The 19,365-nt window shown below is 42.2% G+C and overlaps 1 protein-coding gene across 5 annotated transcripts in view; it reads right to left on the reverse strand.

Annotated features, from left to right (window-relative positions):
• The window catches only part of POLN (DNA polymerase nu), a 181,332-nt gene that overhangs the window by 90,143 nt on the left and 71,824 nt on the right, over positions 1–19,365 (reverse strand). For all 5 annotated transcript variants that reach the window (XR_006729414.1, XR_006729413.1, XM_045528184.1 and 2 more), the window contains exons 9-13: positions 19,271–19,339; positions 17,301–17,361; positions 16,551–16,615; positions 5,457–5,540; positions 5,026–5,121 (exon numbers count right to left, since the gene is read on the reverse strand). Coding sequence is in view for 3 of the 5 variants with exons in the window: in XM_045528184.1 (XP_045384140.1) it covers positions 5,026–5,121; positions 5,457–5,540; positions 16,551–16,615; positions 17,301–17,361; positions 19,271–19,339 (375 nt within the window). In the remaining 2 variants the exon portion in view is untranslated. The remainder of the gene's footprint in view (positions 1–5,025; positions 5,122–5,456; positions 5,541–16,550; positions 16,616–17,300; positions 17,362–19,270; positions 19,340–19,365) is intronic.

Consider the following 19,365-nt stretch of genomic DNA (forward strand, 5'->3'; position numbering starts at 1 on the left):
TTGTGGAAAAAGTGTCTTCCATGAAACTTAGGAACAGGGAGGGGGTGGGGAGTGCACAGCAGGAGGTGAGTGGTGGGTGTGTGAGGGAAGCTTCATCTGTATTTAGAGCCCCTCCCCTTCCCATCATGCATATCACTGCCTGACCTCTGCCTCCCTGCTATTCTCCCATCCTCATCCATGTATAATTGTCTTCCATGAAACCGGTCCCTGGTGCCAAAAAGGTTGGGAACCACTGCACAGATCTTATCCTGCTGGGCACATATGTTTCTTTGATAGTTAATTTTAGGTGTCAACTTGACTGGATCAAGGGATACCTAGATAGTGAGTAAAGCATTATTTCTGGGTATGTCTGTGAGGGTATTGCCAAAGGGTGTTGGTGTGTAAGTCAGTGGACTGAGCAGAGAAAGACCTGCCCTGAATGTGAACAGGAACAATTCAATCAGCTGGGGGCCCAGATGGAACAAAAAAGCAGAGGAAAGGCAAAATCTCTGTCTCTTCTGGAGCAGAGATACTCTTGTCCTCCTGCCCTTGGGCATCAGAACTCCAGGCTCTCCAGCGGTTGGACTCTGGGACTTGCAATAGCAGCCCCCCAGGTGCTCAGGCCTTTGGCCTCGTACTAAGAGTTACACCACCAGCTTCCCTGGTTCTGAGGCCTTCCGACTTGGACTGAGCCATGCCATCAGCTTCCCTGGGTCTCCACCTTGCAGATGGCATATCGTAGGACTTCTCAGCTTCCATGACCACATAAGCCAATTTCCCTAAAAAATCCCCTCTCATATATCTATCCATGTCTGTATCTACATATACCCTATTGGTTCTATCTCTCTGGAGAACCCTGACTAATACAGTTCCTTACTGGAATGATATTTTATGATGACAAAGACCTTTTCCTCACCAAATGATAAACAAACAGCTTGCATGGAGCCAGGGCCACAATAAATGTTTGCTGAACAAAACAGGGACAACATCTATCCTGGTCATGGCTGTATGCCAAAGCTAGCAGCATACATGGCATATACTGGACACCTGGCAGAAAGGGTCAGTACATGTATATGACTCAGTTATTCAAGCGGTTTGAGAGGTTGCCTGTAATCCAACAATCCTGACCCCCAGGCCAGGCCACCTCCCCGTATTACCTTCCCCTATGATGTTCTGAGAATATGTGACTTCACTGAGAAAAAACACATCAAAGCCTCCTTCAGTTTGTTGTTAAGGAGGGACCCTTGTTCCCCACTCCCTGTGTGTCTTCTGAGGAGAGGGAAGACCTACTGCTCCCCAGCAGGAGGGGAAAGGAACCCTTCAGCTTGGGGCCACAGGTCTCTAGAACACCACCCTGCACAGATGTGAGAAGACACACACTCTTCAGCCCATGTGAGGCATCTGTGAATCCTGATGGTGAGTGACAAAGAACTGACATTGCACAGATCATGTTCTCTAACCATGGTGCATTTAATTTAGAATTCAATAACAAAAAAATTTGGAAATTTTTTTTTTTTTTTTTTTTGAGACAGAGTCTCACTCTGTTGCTCGGGCTAGAGTGCCGTGGCATCAGCCTAACTCACAGCAAGCTCAAATTCCTGGGCTTAAGCGATCCTACTGCCTCAGCCTCCTGAGTAGCTGTGACTACAGGCATGCGCCACCATGCCTAGCTAATTTTTTCTACATATATTTTTAGTTGGCCAGATAATTTCTTTCTATTTTTAGTAGAGATGGGGTCTCGCTCTTGCTCAGGCTGGTCTCAAACTCCTGACCTCGAGCAATCCACCCGCCTCGGCCTCCCAGAGTGAATTTTGGAAATTTTAAGACAACTTCCAAACCGCTCAATGGTTGAAGAATCATACTAGAAATGAGTAAATATGTAGGATTAAACAATGAGGAAAAAAAATAGCACGTATCAAAACTTGGGGGAGTCATTTGAGATTTACTGAGCATCCATGCTGCAGGCATTGTACTAAGCACTGGGAATACCCAGGAATAAAAAAAAGTCCATGCCCTGCTAGAGCTACAGCTAGTCAGGGAGCTGAACTGTAACACGTCCACATGTGATGCCCAGACACCAGCTCAGTAGCCCAGGCTAAGGCCATGGAGAAACAGGGGCAGGGAGGCAGGGACAGGCCCTGGGGCAGGAGGAGCTGCAATACTCACCACAGCCTCTGGGAAGGGGACAGCAAGGACTGAGAGAAGTTGTGAGAACGAGTCTTAATTTTGAATTTGGAACCAATAGCATGTATTACTTAGTATAAGTTAATCTTTACATGCACAGAATGAAAAGCATGACTTGTTCAGTTAAATAACAGAGTGAGGGCCTGGTATGGTGGCCCATGCCTGTAATCCTAACACTCTGGGAGGCTGAGGCAGGAGGGTCCCTTGAGGCCAGGAGTTTGAGACCAGCCTGGGCAATAGCGAGACCCCGTCTCTACAAAAAAAAAAAAAAAAAAAAAGATTAGCCAGGTGTGATGGTATGTGCCTATTGTCCCAGCTGCTGGGGTGTCTGAGGCAGGAGGATCAATGGAACCCAGGAGTTTGAAGTTGCAGGGAGCTATGATGATGCCACTGCACTCCAACTTGGGCAAGAGTGAGACCTTGTCTCAATAAATAAATAAGAGAGTGAGGCTAATATGATTTATGTCAATCATGTTCTTGTGGAAAAAAAATGAGTCTCTTCATTAAAGTCACTGTCTTAATTCTGCCTACAAGAAAACATATCAACACCAGAAGAGAGTTATATTTCCTTTCTTACATTACTGGTTGTCTGGAGAGTGAAAGGAGCTCCAAAGGGAAGGGTAACAGTGCCAGCCGGTGCCAGGACAGAAAATGAACCAGCTGGGGCAATGCATGGCTCTCCCAGCAGCGCTCACTGCTGGAGCTTGGGGGTGTGCTGCCCACATCTGCTGTGTGGTGCTGAGATCCAAGCCACAGTCTATGCAGCAAGATGGGGTGCAGCTCCCAGGATGGGGTGCACCTGCTGTCCCAGTGCTCAGTGAACAAACCACAGACATTTCAGTTTAGCCCATCAGGGGCTAGTTTTAGGCCATTTTGGTTCTGGGAACCAACTGAAGTCTCAGATCCATGCAACCTATGTTCTAGTGGAATAAGCAAACAAACACCTAAGATAACTTTAGGTAGTGGTAAGCTGTATGCAGAAAATAAATCAAGGTGAAGAAACAGGGAGTCACTGGGGGCCTTACTGTAGTATGGGTGACCAGAGAAGGTCTGAAAACAATATTTTTGTCTTTTTTTGTTTCTTGTCTTTTGAGACGGGGTCTCACTGTGCTCAGGCTGGCGTCGAACCCCTGAGCTATAGCTATCCTCCTGCCTTGGCCTCCCAGAAAGCTAGGATTACAGGTGTGAGCCACTGCGCTTGGCCTGAAAATAATATTTAAGCTGACAACCAAAAGTCAGTGTGCAAAATCTGCAGCAGGAGTCTGGGGACTGAGGGAAGAGCTTGTGCAGAGAGCTGTGGGCAGCAAATGTGCGCAGCAGGGGCTGGGAGGAGAGAGGGGAGCAGTGGGGGCCAAGGAAAGGGCAGAGCCAGACCCACAGCCTGAGGACACGCCCTAGACCTGGGATTTGCCTACAAGTGCAGTGGGAAGCCACTGGAAGTTTTAGTCAAGGAGTAAGATGATTTTTCTAATGCTTTTGAAAGATGGCTCTGCTGGGATGTGGCGAATGACCAGCAGGGGTGAAAGTGGCTGGAGGAAGCAAAGTGAAAGGTGACCACGGTGGAGGCAGTGGGGATAAGGGAAGGAGGCAACTCAAGGAGCACTCTAGGGGTAAGACTTGCTGTGGGTAAGGCGGAAAGAAAGTCAAAAAAGACTCACAGGTTTTTGGATGGAATGGCCAACATTTACTGGTTTTTTGAGAGCTTTTATGTCAGGCACAGTCCTAAATACTGTCACACACTCACTGAATCCTCATAAGATTCCAAGAGGGAAAATGCTACTGTCATCTTTCTTTTACAGATCAGGAAACAGACACAGAACAGTCAAGTGATGAGAATGGTGGCTGACCCCACTGGCCCTGCTCTCACCCACTACTCTGCACGGGTTTCCTCGCATCTGGGGCAAGGATGGGGCCCTTCACTAGATGAAGATTACTCAAAGAAAGACAGGATTTGGAAGAAGGTGGTTCCAAGTTCCTTCAGTGGAGCATCCTCTGAAGGAGTCCATTCTTCACTCAAAAACTGTCCACTGGACCACTGAGGGCCACATGTGGGCACAGCCACCGAGCTCCATGAGGGCCTATACGCTAGGCACCCTCACAGAGCGGAGATGAGCAGAGAGTGCAGTGCGGGAGAAGCAATATGATCAGAGAAGTCTTAGAAGGAAACTTTCCTCTGCTGCAAAGTCAAAAGCCAGACAGAACACAGAAAGTACAAACTGGAACCTCAAAAGCTGGTTTGCCACTGCAATAACCAATTTTGACAATAACATAAATTCACTTATTTACTGACCTCCACTCTATATCCTTTCAGTAAAATTACTTCCTGGCTTCTGAATATCTATTTATACTCTACCATTGTAATAGAGTAAACTCTCACTACTCTGTCTTTTTGTTGTTGTTGTTTTTTGTATTTTTTTTTGTACTTTGGATCATTTACATCAAACTCCTGTCTGTCTAAAAATGTATTCCTCTCAAGAGAAGGGTAAGTAAAACTCCCCAAAATAAATTCGGGGAAAGGAGAAGACTGATGACCCATTTCCAGTCTCTTTCATGGACAAGAAACAAAGAGGTTGTGACAGATTGTTAATAACTTGGTTTTAAGAAAAAAACTCCCCCAAATTATCCTTTGCAGGAAGTCAAGCCAATTAATTGCTTCTATAAAAGTATACTGTCTGCCTCTTACTCCTTGGTTCAGAGCTGGGAGAGAAGTCTTGGGGTGAGGAGCCCCTCTTCTACAGTGGTTGCTGCAGCATGAGGGGATGGCCCTCCGAGGGAAGGTCGGGGTGGGTCTGAGAGTCAGCTCACATGTGGCATAGACATGCTATCATTCCAAAAAGAAAAAGGACGACTTTATAACCTTACCACAGCTTCTGATGTGGACGGGTATTTCTGTGGCCCCATTTTGGGAAGACTCTTTCTTGGATTCAGCAGGTGCAGCTTTAACTTGCCAAAAAGGATCTTCAACAAAGCAATTTACACATGTTGAGAGAGTTGCACATTTGAGAGAAATGGAACATTATAACAGAGTTAAAGCCACCAGCCAGAGAAGACACATCCACACTATCTGTACACCCAAATAGATGTTACAAAGTGCTTAAAATTCTGACTTAGTACTTGTCTTGGATTTAAAGACTTTGAAGTAATGAGTCTCAATGTGTTCATTACATGTGAGAAAACATGAACAGCTTATATACTTTTCAGATAGTCAACATAATATTTATAATTCAGAATAATCTCCCTTTAACTCCTAAATAAGAAATATATTTTATGAAAGGATCAAAATTTAGCTTTACCTCTCGAAGCTGATTATTACTCATGATAAGAAACTGTTCTCCTGCAACAAAATGGGCTTCTTGCTCTAATTCCTTGAGATGAGCCTGAAAATGTGATAAACACAATTAATCTCATTAATAGTTTTCACAATTTAAAATTATTTAATTAGTCCAAACAACTCCCAACAAAAGCTCTTAATAGAATAAAAATAATCTATAATTTACCAAAATGGACATTAAAAATACATATTTTGACTCATAGTGGAATACTCATGCTCATAGAATCACCCTCTCCCAAAACTAAGAAAAGAAGCTAAAAGAAGTAAAAATAATAATACATCAAAATGAGGGAGGGAAAGAATGAATTCTCCAGCATTAGGATGAGAAAAGGGATCCAGCATCACATAAAAACAACACAGAGAGGTAGAAGGCATAGGTAACAAGCTCATATCCAGAATATATCAAGATGTCCTATAAATCAGTAAGAAAAAATATAAAAATGGGTAAAAGACTTGAGCAGACCCTTTACAAAAAAGAAACTCCTAATAGCTAATAATGATATGAAAAGCTATTCAACCTCATTAGTGTGAAACAAAATGTGATATACAAAAGGGTGTTGCTCTGCTTCAGAGCTCTAAAATGGAGTCTGGAAGCCATTCTAAGGAAGACTGCCTCGACGACTTTCAACTTTGGAAAAAAAAAAAAAATTCTTAGCGCTCTGGAAGGCTGAGGCGGGAGGATTTAGGTAAGGAGTTCGAGACCAGCCTGAGTGAGAGGGAGACACCGTCTCTACTAAAAAAATAGAAAGAAATTATCTGGACAACTAAAAATATATAGAAAAAATTAGCCAGGCATGGTGGTACCTGCCTGTAGTCCCAGCTACTCCAGAGGCTGAGGCAGAAGGATTGCTTAAGCCCAAGAGTTTGAGGTTGTGAGCTAGGCTGATGCCACGGCACTCTTTCCCAGGCAACAGAGCGAGACTCTGTCTCTAAAAAAAAAAAATCCAAAACAACAGGAAATTGCCTTGAACGTTTGAACTGGTCCAAACTACAATGACCATAACATCATGGTAAACATCTGAATTTTGTCAGTGCTGCAACACCTGAACAGCAACAACCAATGAACTATATGGACTCAGGTACTAAGCCAGCTGCCTCCACCAATTACAATTCTTTCAAAAACCCTTAATTTTCTTTTTAAAAACCCCTACTCTCCTTCTTCTCTTTGGAACACACTTGGCCATTAGCTGAATCTGTGTCTCCCAAATTGCAATTCCTAAGACCCCAATAATACCTTGTCTTATTGCTTTGTAGTCTGATCTTTGGACTCTTCTTAGTTGACATTAAATGGTGTCAAAAGTGGGATATGAAGCAATTCTCCTCCTCTGCATTCTGGGGCTGCTACAGATTCAAGCCTGGTGACTATAAGAATCCCTTGTGTCCCACTGCTTCCCTGATGACCCCAGACCCTGTTGGGGAGTCCTCTCATATCCCTGAACCTCCCGCCTTGGTTGAGGTTCCGGTTTTTATTGGGTGTCCTTTGTTGCTGGCTGTTGACAAAGGGATTTTTTCCTTTCTGGTGAATACTTATGGAGACTTCTCCTTCTAAAGTATAGGTATTGACTCACTCCCTTCTAGAGCCTCTGCTGGTTTTTTGTACAAAAATTACAGTCCTTTATCTTGTAAATGTCTTTCTTGATGGACCAATACCACTGAAAATGATTTGAAATTACAATGGCCAACTTGGGGATCTTTTGATGTCCCAAAACTTGTTTTCCTCCACAGAGAATTAGAAGGGCTAAAAGGAAAGATTAAACAGCCTGAGTGGGATGTATACTTTAATTTGGTATCTTGAGGCATCTAAAAGACTCCAGGAATCTAAACTATTGTCTTTAAGAGATACAATGCCAAAATAGATCAAAGACTCTAAATTACAAAAACACTTAGAAGCTCCTAAAACAAAACAAATCTGAAACCAAGCATGCCTCTATTTATTTGTCTTTGTCCTGTGTTGCCTCCCCCTCCTATCCTTACCTCTCCCATCTTACTGTCACCCTCTGTACCCTCTTGCTTATATGGTAAAAACTTATCCTAATCATGGAAAATTACCTCCTGGGCTTTCCACGAAGAGGCTTATAGGATTGTATTGCTACTGGAGTAAGTACATCACTGGAAATTCTAATCATCAGTGGTCAAAAAATGGAACCTTTAAATGAGAAAACTCCTATATTTGAAAAATATTTTAGAGATCTCTTATTCTAAACAATTGTCTTATTTGTATTTATAGGAGGATCAATTTTTTTTTAAAAAATACACAAATAGTGTCATGGCTAGCCTTAGAAATTCTCTTGACAAAATTAAAGACCAAAAATCTGACCTAAAACAAAGTTAAAATCCTTTGAATGCTCAAACTGCCTGCTTTGGATTCCTTGTGGAATTTACCAAAAAAAAAAGGTACTCCACCCTGGGTCTAGTGGTTAGGATTTGACACTTTTCACTGCCTTGGTCCAGGTTTGGTTCTTGGTCAGGGAACCAGTCCCCTTGCAGATGTAAGTCCTTTAACTCAGGAGAAGAAACAGTTATTAAAAAATTGGTTCGATATTTGTGACTCTTGGCTTTTTCAGGTTACTGTGTTTCTCATGGAGTCCCAAGAGTCGTAGACAGGTTCCTCTCAGGTCTAAACCTCTGCTCTCTTTTGCATTGAGTTTCCTGATCTCTCCGGCTATTGGGGATACCAACGGTTACTTTGTACTGTGGGAGAACACCTGACCTTTGTGTGTTCAATGGCTGGTTGATCACTAGTGAGGGCTGCAGCTTTAGAAGTGGCTGACATTGAATAGTTTTTACTGCAGGTGGGCTCCTTGTTTCTTTGTGTGTTTAGATAAGAAAAATGAGGGTTGGACACTTGGAGGCTATGGGAACACTCACTACCAAGGAATAAGACCCCTGTGGGTGATGTGCTGATAACAGAGTGGGCTAATGGGTGCTAGGTTTCCCATCAGCCTCAGGGGAATGTCCCTGCAGGAGGGTGCACTGTAGAAGGGTTGCATGGCTCAGTTCCTTGGTATTTCCCTCTTTTGGGGGACTTGGGATTAAGTGTGAAAAATGAGATCCATGATTTCTGGGGCTCTAGATGCTCTGCTTTTCACATTAGGCCCTGGAAACTACAAATGCTATTTTTTGGCCCTATTCATTAATGGGCTCTGCCCTAACCTCAGTGGTCCAGTTGGAAAATGAAGACTAAATTAGAAGTCACCTATCTAACTACATTAGTCTCCAAAATAAGAATTTCTGGCATTCAGCTGGTTATTTTGAAAATATTTTTGAATTTTCTCTAGGATCATCTGTATGCTTCCTTGTAAAATCCTATAGTTTTGTATGACCTTGGCATCCATTTTTAATCTGCCTATAAGTAATACACCCAAATCCTTCTTTAAAAAACTTAAATTCTTTCTCTGTGCTTTGAGATATAAATTTGCTACCCCGTTTTCTCTAAAACTTGGTAAGAGCTTTGGTCATGTGAGACAGATAAAAATTTAACTTATTCCATTTACAGAGGCAGAATTTAATCCTACTGTCCTCTTAAATTAGTGAGTTTCATTGGTCTCATGGCTAAAATTTTAAAATCAAAGCTATTAAACCTTTGTGTTTGTCTGTATTTTTATGTATACATAAAAATCTATTTATATATGTCTACATAGTACCAAATTGACTTATAAATAAATGAGTATTCATAAATTAAATAACTAGTCCAAATGCTTTCAAAATTCATGTGACTTTAGTAATCTTTGGTAAATAAATACAGTTTTTAAATTATTGGTAAAGTAAAATAGAAATGTCTTCAAAATTTTAGACATTTTTGCCTGAGGCTACTAGTCAGACAAATGTGTACTATCTCTGCTAGATGTTTTAAGGTCATAAAGCTGTTGTTTTTGTGATATTTTTAATACTTGCTTGATTTTTCTGTGAGCTAACACTGTAAAGGCTGGCTGCTGGGCTTTTGCGAAGCCCTGCACACATCTTACTGTGAGCTTATGTCTTTGGTTTTGAGCCTTCAGATTCTGGGGACTAGACAGGTGACCATGGTGAGGGCTGAAAACATATGTATGTCCATAGTGACTAGGCCAGCAGCTGTAGGGCATAGCCAAGCCCAGTACATCCTCCCTGGCCCAATTCAGCCTGCTGGCCATGCTGGGAGGGGTCAGATCCTCCAGGCATTGTCTTCACAACTCTGTCCTCTGTCCTGGGCTCTGCATCTGATACATAACCATTAAAATGCCATACTTCAGAGGTTTTTCACTAGAAATTAGGGATATTAAGAGTTAAAGCTATAGCTAAGATATATATAATTAAAATTACTACGAGAAATAATTCTAAATGCAAAATGTACAAGAAAAGCAGAATATATTTTTGTAAGGAAGGTTATTTAAAAACAGGAGGATGTGATTTTTGTTAAAGGAAAATTAATTTTGTTTAGTTTAGACGTTATTTAAAGGTTGTTTTAAATTGAAGAAATAAAAAAATAATAATGGATAAAAGTGAATGGATATATAAAGTTAGGGAAAGAAAGAGAATGGGAAAACTCATAAAAGGTTTATGGAAATCTTGTGTGGTCAAGCTGAGATTAGATGGATTTGTTTACAAGGTTTTATTAAAATTAGCTTTGGTATTAATGATACAATGATGCAAAGGTAGAATTTGGTTTTCTTTTTTAAACAAGATTTTCATGTAGTATTAATAAGAAATAGTAAAAGACTTGTTCACCTTTTGAGTAAATTGCAAAAAAAATGGAAGAGTTTGCCTCATGTTGTCTATTAATTCTTTTGATTGCTTAGAAAACTATCTCCTCTCTATCAAAGAGTAAAGGTTTTTCTGCTTTTATGTTTTATTTTGTTTACTAATCAAAAGCAAGTTGGTGTAGTTATTTTCTTTTTGAAATTTTTAATTATCACTTTGACTAAATGAATGACTATTATTTTATAGTGACCTGTGATCCTATTTTGATACCACATGTTTCAAACCTTTGATATTTGGCAAACTTCCCAAAATCAAATTTCAAATTCCAAATTAAGTCTTTTTGACCTCGAACTAACTTTTTGACATTCCAAAAAGATCCCTTGGATCTCCAAGAGAGACACAGTAGGCTTATTTGGTATGTTAAAATCATATATGAAGCACTGTCAAATAAGAAATGGAGTTACATTTACATAAATGGGTTAATACATGCTCCAAAATTGTATGAGATTCCTAAAAATCTGATATGTCTGGTAAATTGCTTTCTTCTGATGCTTTTTTCCTAAAAGCTCTTTGCAAATCCTAAAGTGTTATGTCTTCAAGGAGGTTCATGGAAAAGACTCTGACAAGTACTCTAAAATACAGATCTCTGCTTATGATTTTGGCCTTATTCAATTGGATTGGGTGAAAAAAAATTTAAAAACTCCAATGAAAAAACTGGACTCATAAACTGTTAACTTCATATCAAGCAGAACAAGAATTAATGACATGGGACTAAAGTGATAAAAGAATGAATTTTTTTATGACTTTTTGCTTGAAACATTGCTGATTCTTTTTGTTTTGTTTTCCAGGGTTAAGAAAATTTTTTTTCTCTTAAGGTATTTAGGGCTTACAGCAATTGGGTAAAGTATACTTTTGTGAAAATTGAAACATTTCCTCAATTTCTCCAGAATTTGGATACTATTCATAAGTATTCTTATTTTATGGCAATATAGTTACTTACATAAATTCAATAAAAATGTGTTTTCTCTGTGACGAGACACAATTAGAGACACTGGTTATTTTACCAAGGTTTTGAATGGAATATAGTATTTTCATATATTACCAGGATGCTTTGAGGATTGAGGTTGACTACAAAACCAACAGACTTGGAAAGAGACTGGTCTGGTACCTTGTCTACACTGTTCCCTTACAAGGTTCCTGACCTTGTGGTAAGTAAATAACGTCACTCTCTGACAGGCCCAAGAAACTCAAGATATTTTGGGGATCTTGCAAAGATAGGAATTCACCCAGTTTGTACAGGTATTATAGGCATAGGCTGACAGTGAATCTTTGGCTTGGCTTCCTAGCCTCAAGAGGCTTTTAGAAGTCTAATCTGAGATTCCTTATTAAAAAGTTCCAGCAAAGCCAACTCAAAAAGAGCCTATACACCACTATTCTTGCTATACTTTATGCAAATAATCAGGCCAACTATAATAAGAGTAAAACTTATTTTTCAGATAAATAGGTCCTACTATGATTTATTTTTGGTAGAAATGGGGGACCGGAGAGAGAAAAATTATGTTTCAGGAGAAAACTATAGTATACTTGTTATTAGATTCTATCTCTGACCATTGCTTTTGAGTGTTTATTATTTGTCTACAATTTGGACTAAATCCTGAATTCTTTCCTGAGCACAAGTCTCCAAACTAACGTTTTTTCTCCTACTTTTCTGACTTAGACTCACTGATATTGCAACTACCATTATCCTGAGTCCCTGCAAACTAAAGATCATGTATAAACAACCTTGTGACAATCAACCTATAGACCAGGAAAGTCTGTCAGATTGCCACTGCTTACTTCCACTTTAACTGAAGATATTTTCAGTCTAACATCTAGACACCTGAACTGACTGCCCTCCAGACTCTAAAGAAACTGGTTTATAGACTGTTCCCAATATTACCCTTTGTTTTTCTTCTAAGAGCTGGTCTGCAATGCCATCTCCTTAAATGAGTCACAAGTGCTTAACTAGACTGGGTAATTCCCAGAAATGGGATATTGGTTTAATGAGATCCTTTGCCACTAAGCTATTAACTCAATTTTTCTCTCCACAGCCACCAGCTCAGCTTTTAGTGTGTGAAACTTCACAGGAAGTTTCATATAGGGAATATTTAGGTGCAGAAAATGATTTCCTAAAACATAGTGCTTTGGCATGATGAGTGCTTTTGAAAATTGAAGAGCCTCAGAAAAAAGCCTCAGAATCAAGGTCCTTCTAAACTTATTTTATTCTTCTTCCTCCAAGGGCAGAGAGGGAGTCTCTGGAATTTCCTTATCTAAGAAAGCTTCTTACTAAACGAAACACAATTGCCTTCAATCCCCTCCCTAAAATCTCATTATCTATTTCAGAAAAGAAGACTGAGGAATGAACCATATAGACATGGTTAATCAAAAGTATATCTCTTCTGATGTACACCATAAGCTAATGCCGGCCTCCATTAAAATGGATTCTTTGTTGCTTAAACTTGACTAATCTCCAGAGCTGTAGATGCACATTGACTTTTGACATCCTCCTTCTGTGAGACATGATACTCTAGAAACAGGTGTTTCTATCTCCAAGGGAAACTGATAACAAATCTGTCTGACCAACCAATAATTGATCAAATTGATCAGCAATGATTCCTCATGTCAGATCGTGAGCAAAAAGGGGAACATGAAATGTGATATACAAAATGGCATCACTCTGGTTCAGAGCTCTAAAACAGTCAGAAAGCCACTCTAAGGACTACATGTATGACCAGCAACCTTGGAAAACAATAACAACAACAGGAACTTGCCCTGAATCTTTGAACTGGGCCAAACTACAATCACTACAACATCCTGGAAAACAGCTAAATTTTGCCAGTGCTGCAACTCCTGAACAATGACAACCAATCAACTATGGACTCAGGTACTAAGCCATCTGCCTCCACCAATAATTCTTTCAAAACGACTTGTGTAATCACGCTAAGCTTTCTTCTTATACATTCCTACTCCCTTCTTCTCTTTGGAACACAATTTGGCCATTAGCTGAATTTATATCTCCCAAATTGCAAGTCCTAAGACCCCAATAACACCTTGTCTTACTGCTTTGCAGTCTGGTTTTTCATCTCTTCTTGGTTGACATTAGCAATCAGGAAAATAGAAACTAAACACATAACAAGACACCATTATGTCCTCACCAAAATGTCTATAATTTAAAAGTCTGACACAGATGGCAGCTACCATCTTCCAGCAACCCTGTGGGGCTTGAGAACCAGTGTCCAGTTGGGCTGCAGGCTACCGCTGCTAAGCCAGACCCAGGGGCCTGTGGATTACCCCATCTTTGTGGAGTCTGTGAATGAATTCCAGTTTGTGGAGCACATGTTATCACCACCAGCATCCCCAAACCCCCAAAGCATGAACATTATCCCACTCCTAGTGATTGGAAGCCTCCCAGAGACTCCCCCAACCCACCCTGCCCTACTTTGTGTAGGATGCACAATATCCTTGTGTATACGGACATTGCACATGGCAGCCACCCAATGACTGTGATCTGGAAGGTAGAGGGGGACATCTGGGCTCTGCAGTACGATGTGGAGGTTTTATGAGCCCACTGCTGGGGAAGACACCTGTCACCAGCAGCTCAAAGCTGGGCTCCTGGAGAAGGGCTTCTGGGGCCCAGGTGACACCCTGCACAACAGCGTCCCACAGACTAAAGTGAGGGAACCTCAGGAGGAGGGAGGTGGATGTTGGAGCCCCTGGGACAGGACTACAGAGACCAGGGCTAAGTGTGAGTGACTTCGGGGTCAGGCCTTGCTTGCCTAAAGGGGTAAATGGAACCCTATGCACAGGCATCAGCACTGTGGGAGAGCTACCTAACACTGGAGACCAACCAGGAACAGCCATGCTAGTGGGGGGTGTTAGCTACTATCCCTCCCCCCAACTTTGGCCTGTTCCTGAATTGGGGCTCCTTGGGCTCAGCTAGTGGGCTCAGATTCTAGGGGTTACTGTCTGGTGAAAGCAGTACTGGTTACTCAGCTTGGACTCAGATTCTAGGGGTTACTGTCTGATAAAAGCAGTATCCCAACCCAATTTAGGGGAAGGTAGCACAGGGCAGACCCACTGGGCAGATTTCTTCCATGGCCCTCTAGGGCTCACTGCTGCAAACATTCCCAAGCCCTTGCTCTAGGCCAGACCTGGCTTAGTATAGACTATGGAGAACACAGATTTCTCCGGCATGGGTCCTGGAGGTCTTAAGTTCCAAGTGCAGTGCTGAACATGGGTGCCCAGAGTGCTCTTGTCAGCCCCTGAGCTCTTTCTATCTGACAGAGAAGTAGGAGGCTCATTCCAGGTCCCTGTTCCATTCCAGACCAGACTTAGGCCTGACAGGGTTTCCACCTCCCAGGTGTTAAGGGATTAGGCTCGGGCTGGCCTGACCACCAGGGAGTACCTGGGAGCTCCCTGCAGCCCAGCACAGGGCTGTCCTCCCCAGCCTGCTGACCCAAAATCAAGGTGGCCTTTTGCCCCTGCCAGGCCATCCCACCCAAACAGGCTTCACATTTGCCCCATCCTTGGAGTCACAGGGAAAAGGCCTGAGTTCCCAGACCACCCCAGCATCAATCTGGCTAAGACAGCTTTCAGATCTTGGCTCTCCTACTTGGTCTCTGACTTAAGGCACTATATTGAACTTCTCCGGGCTTTAGTTTTCCTATGTGTAAAATGGGCACATCTTCCTAATCAGTTCATGATCAACAGTGTCCCCAGTGCTGGCTTACAGGAAACCCTCATTCCTGGAGATTCCAGGCCATTCTCAAGTCTGCAGCCTCATCAAAGAAATGAAACCCAACACACTGATACTATGACATAAGCCCCACCAATCATGAATGCAAGTTTTTATTTGGCCATATATATAATTTAAGCTGTTAAAATTTGTACAATAATTCCTAGCACTCTGGGAAGCTTAGGTGAGAGCATTACTTGAGGTCAGGAGTTAGAGACCAGCCTGAGCAAGAGTGAGACCCCATCTCTACTAAAAATAGAAAAATTAGCTAGGTATGATACTGTGCACCTGCAGTACCAGCTACTTGGGAGGCTGAGGCAGAAGGATTGCTTGAACCCAGGAGTTTGAAGTTGCAGTGAGCTATGATCATGCCACTGCACTCTATCCTGGACAACAGAGTGAAACATTGTCTCAAAAAAAAAAATTGTACAATATTCACAAATTAAATCATCTGAAAAAATAAAATAAATAAAAAATAAAAGTCTGATGCAGCCAGGAGAGGTGAGGATGTGCAAGAACAGGACCCTGTGTACATTCTGGTGGGTGAGACTCTGGAAAGAAATTCAGCATTATTGAATAAAGCTGAGCAACACCTCCCCGGTGCCCCAGCAGCACCACCCTACCTCACACCCCATGGGAACAAGGGACACACTTAGGGGTGCAGTGTGGTTTGTAATGTCCACCACCAGGAAACCACCAGATGCCTGCCAGCAGTGGGACAGAGACATCGATGGTGGCACAGTCCACAGGGGAAGACTCTACAGCACTGAGTGACACCCAGAGATGCAGGTGGAGCTGAGGTACAGAAAGCTGAGTGAAAGGCTGCACACAAACCGGTGATTTACTTACAGTTCAAATGCAAAGCTAAACCACATTGTTTAGGCATTGAAGTAGAAAAGCTATAAAGCAAAGTAACACTGAAATGGCTACAAAGTCAGGACGGTGGTTACTTGTGGCAGCAGGAAGTGGGTTCTGTCAGGGAAAGCACACTGGGCTTCTGGAAATTCCATGCTTTTCACCTCTTCCTGGTTGACATTAGCAATCAGGAAAATAGAAACTAAACACATAACAAGACACCATTATGTCCTCACCAAAATGTCTATAATTTAAAAGTCTGACACAGATGGCAGCTACCATCTTCCAGCAACCCTGTGGGGCTTGAGAACCAGCGTCCAGCTGGGCTGCAGGCTGGACGTGGTGATGGTTATACCAAAGTTTCCTTTAAGAAAATTTAGGTGGACTATTTCTCTGCATTTTTTCATACATCTCTATGCATCTCTGTATATCTATTTTTCAAGAAACCCAAGAATTCCTTCAGTAAACCACAGGGAGCAATGTTCCTGTAAAAAAAAAAAAGCTGACTTTTGAGAAGGACCCTGAAGATCCATTAAAGAACTCCCCTGACACATATGCACTAGATTCAATACCATTTAAATCTTTTCAATGCTTGGTCCTCCCATGCAGGAGTCAGAGAGAAGGAGGAACAGTGTCAACTTCAAATGAGGAGGGGAAGAAAAGCAGAATCTACTCTAGAGCTGCCACTGAGAACAATCTGCCATGTAGGAGGGAGACAACAAGCACAAACAATCAGAAATCGTTACTTACCCCAAGAAGTGCTGACGTCCTCTCCATTGCTTCTTTATTCACCTGAATGCTGTGGCTCTCCATCACTGAAATTCAAAAATCAAATCAGATCGTGTTTGCATTGCATTAATGAATCCTTTTTAGTAAAGACTCAAGGGCCTCACTCTCTAAAGAGGGCAATAATGACAGTGACTGCCATTTACTCAGCACCTGCTACATGCCAACCTCCTCACAGGATCGGTCAGGATCTCTGTGTTACAGGGAAGCAGGTGCATTGATAAGAGCTGGCCTTTGAGGTGGGAGTGGGCATGGGGACTGTGCTGGCCAGCTATGGCCTGGCCCTTCCCACACTGTGAATGAAGAGTCATTTCCTGGCCAGTGCAGCACCCAGCAGGACCTGGGTCAGAGGCAAAGGCAGAAGAGAGCCCTGCAATTTTTCTTACAGGGGGGTTCTCAAAGCTCCATCAGGTGAAGGGGAAGGGTTACAAGGACAGTAAACCAAGATTAGAGACAACCACTAAAGTATAAAAAACATCCAGAGATGCCTGTTCCTCCTGGATAGACAGTACAGAAGGAATGTCAGAACCTTCTAGTTCTTCTAGACCAAGAAGTGATGCAGTCCAACCTCTCCTGTTACAGAAAGAGAAAACAATGGGCTTGCTACCACTCCAGTGCAACACTACCTACTTCAAAGTAAGTTAAACACTCATCCCAAAGAGTGTAAATAATTCTCTAGGAAAATGACTGTACTTCCTCTTTATGGTAACTTACCTGCCAAAATTGGTATCAGAGGAAGCTCCAAAGTACAAAATAGTTGCCATAAACCATAAACCTATTTCATAGGAAGAAATTATATCAATGTTACTTTAAATTATGATTTGTATCTGCATTTTATTGAAAAGCCTACTTAATTTTGTTGAGCTAGAATTGAGGCAGCTCCTATCATGATTGGTTTCCTACTCACCTCCACTCCTCTCTCTTGTTCTTCCTATTAAAACTCCTATTTCCTGGCCATGCGTGATGGCTCACGCCTGTAATCCTAGCACTCTGGGAGGCCGAGGTGGGTGGATCGCTTGAGATCAGGAGTTCGAAACCAGCCTGAGCAAGAGTGAGACCCCGTTTCTACTAAAAATAGAAAGAAATTATCTGGCCAACTAAAATATATATAGAAAAAAATTAGCCGGGCATAGTGGCGCATGCCTGTAGTCCCAGCTACTTGGGAGGCTGAGGCAGTAGGATCGATCGCTTAAGCCCAGGAGTCTGAGGTTGCTGTGAGCTAGGCTGATGCCACGGCACTCACTCTAGCCCAGGCAATAAAGTGAGACTCTGTCTCAAAAAAACAAAACAAAACAAAACAAAAAAACTCCTATTTTCTGTAAGTAGCCTATTTTATTACCAAGACCCAGTAGAGCTATTTAGAAATATCAGATAGGCCAAGGCCCATCCCCATTTCCTTTACTCTTTCTCTTTCTCCTCTTTCTCTCTCTCTCTCTTTTTAGAGATAAGATCTCACTCTGTAGCCCAGGCTGGAGTACAGTGGTGCAATCACAGCTCACTGAAGGCTGGAACTCCTGGACTTAAGCGATCCTCCTGCCTCAGCCTCCAAAGTAGCTGGGACTACAGGTACACACCACCATGCTCGGCTAATTTTTTTTTTTTTTTTGGTGGAGGAGAAGGGGGTCACACTATGTTGCCCAGGCTGATCTCAAACTCCTGGGCTCAAGCAATTCTCCCACCTCAGCCTCCCAAAATGCAGGCATGAGTCACCACACCCAGCCTCTTTCTCATTATAAAGATTGATTTAAGTATGTGTGGACTTTTAGTCTTCCAGAATAATTTTAATTTCAGAATAGGCTTACTGAATTCCCAAAAAGTTACTTGAATTCTTATTGATTTTTCACTGATACTATGGATTAATTTGGGGAGCACTGGAATCGTTACAGCAGGTCACCTCCTCTAAGAATACAAAATCTCTTTCCATTTATCCGGACCACCTCCCATGCTCTTTATTAGAAGTTTACCATTTTTATTCTTTCTTGCTACCTTTCAGAGAGTCCTGGGCCTCATCTTCCAACTCCCACTCTCATGTTTCTTCCTGCCCCTCCAGACCTTCCTCTGCCCTGTCCTTGCCCTTGTGACAGGGCTGACCTCTCCTGGCCACATCACCTGGGCTCCTTCTCTGCCCTCAGACTGATTTCACCCATTTGGGTACCAGCAGAAGACTGAGGATGGGGTGAGAGAGAGAGGTTGTCTCCAGCTGGCCCTTGGAGCCCAAGGGTGGAAAAGCATCTGGCTATTGCCTGTCCCTGGAGGCTTCTCTACTTTGGGGTTTCCTTCACCCTGCTCTCAGCTCTGGACACAGTCCCTTTATTCAACTCTTCTCATTTGTTGGTTCCAATGGCTGTCTGCTTCCCAGTAAGATTCTGTTTGAGTGAAGCTGTGTCCATACCACTATTAACCAAAATAAACTCTCAGCTTTTACAGTCACTACAGTACTGGAAATATCCCAGTTAAAGAGGAGGCTTTTAAAAATGTTACAATTGTTTACAACCTATTTTTAAAACTTAAGGTCTTATCATTCTAGACTACCCTTTTCTAAATGATATGCAGGTTATTTTGGTCTTAGAACTCAATGTTTTGCTTCCTTCCCCTGTGAGGATGGGTGCAAATGAAAAGAAAGCCCTTGTACAAACAGCAAGCAAGAGCTCCTGTCAACCAGAAATTATAGTAAAATGTCTTGCCTTCAATTTAGAGCAAAGGTCCATCGTAAGTCTGTAGAGTATCCTCAGGTTCACAAGTACATTCTGGTGCTTTAAAGAACAAAAGTATTAAAAAT

This window comes from Lemur catta, chromosome 17, assembly GCF_020740605.2.
Source record: "Lemur catta isolate mLemCat1 chromosome 17, mLemCat1.pri, whole genome shotgun sequence".
NCBI lineage: Eukaryota > Metazoa > Chordata > Mammalia > Primates > Lemuridae > Lemur > Lemur catta.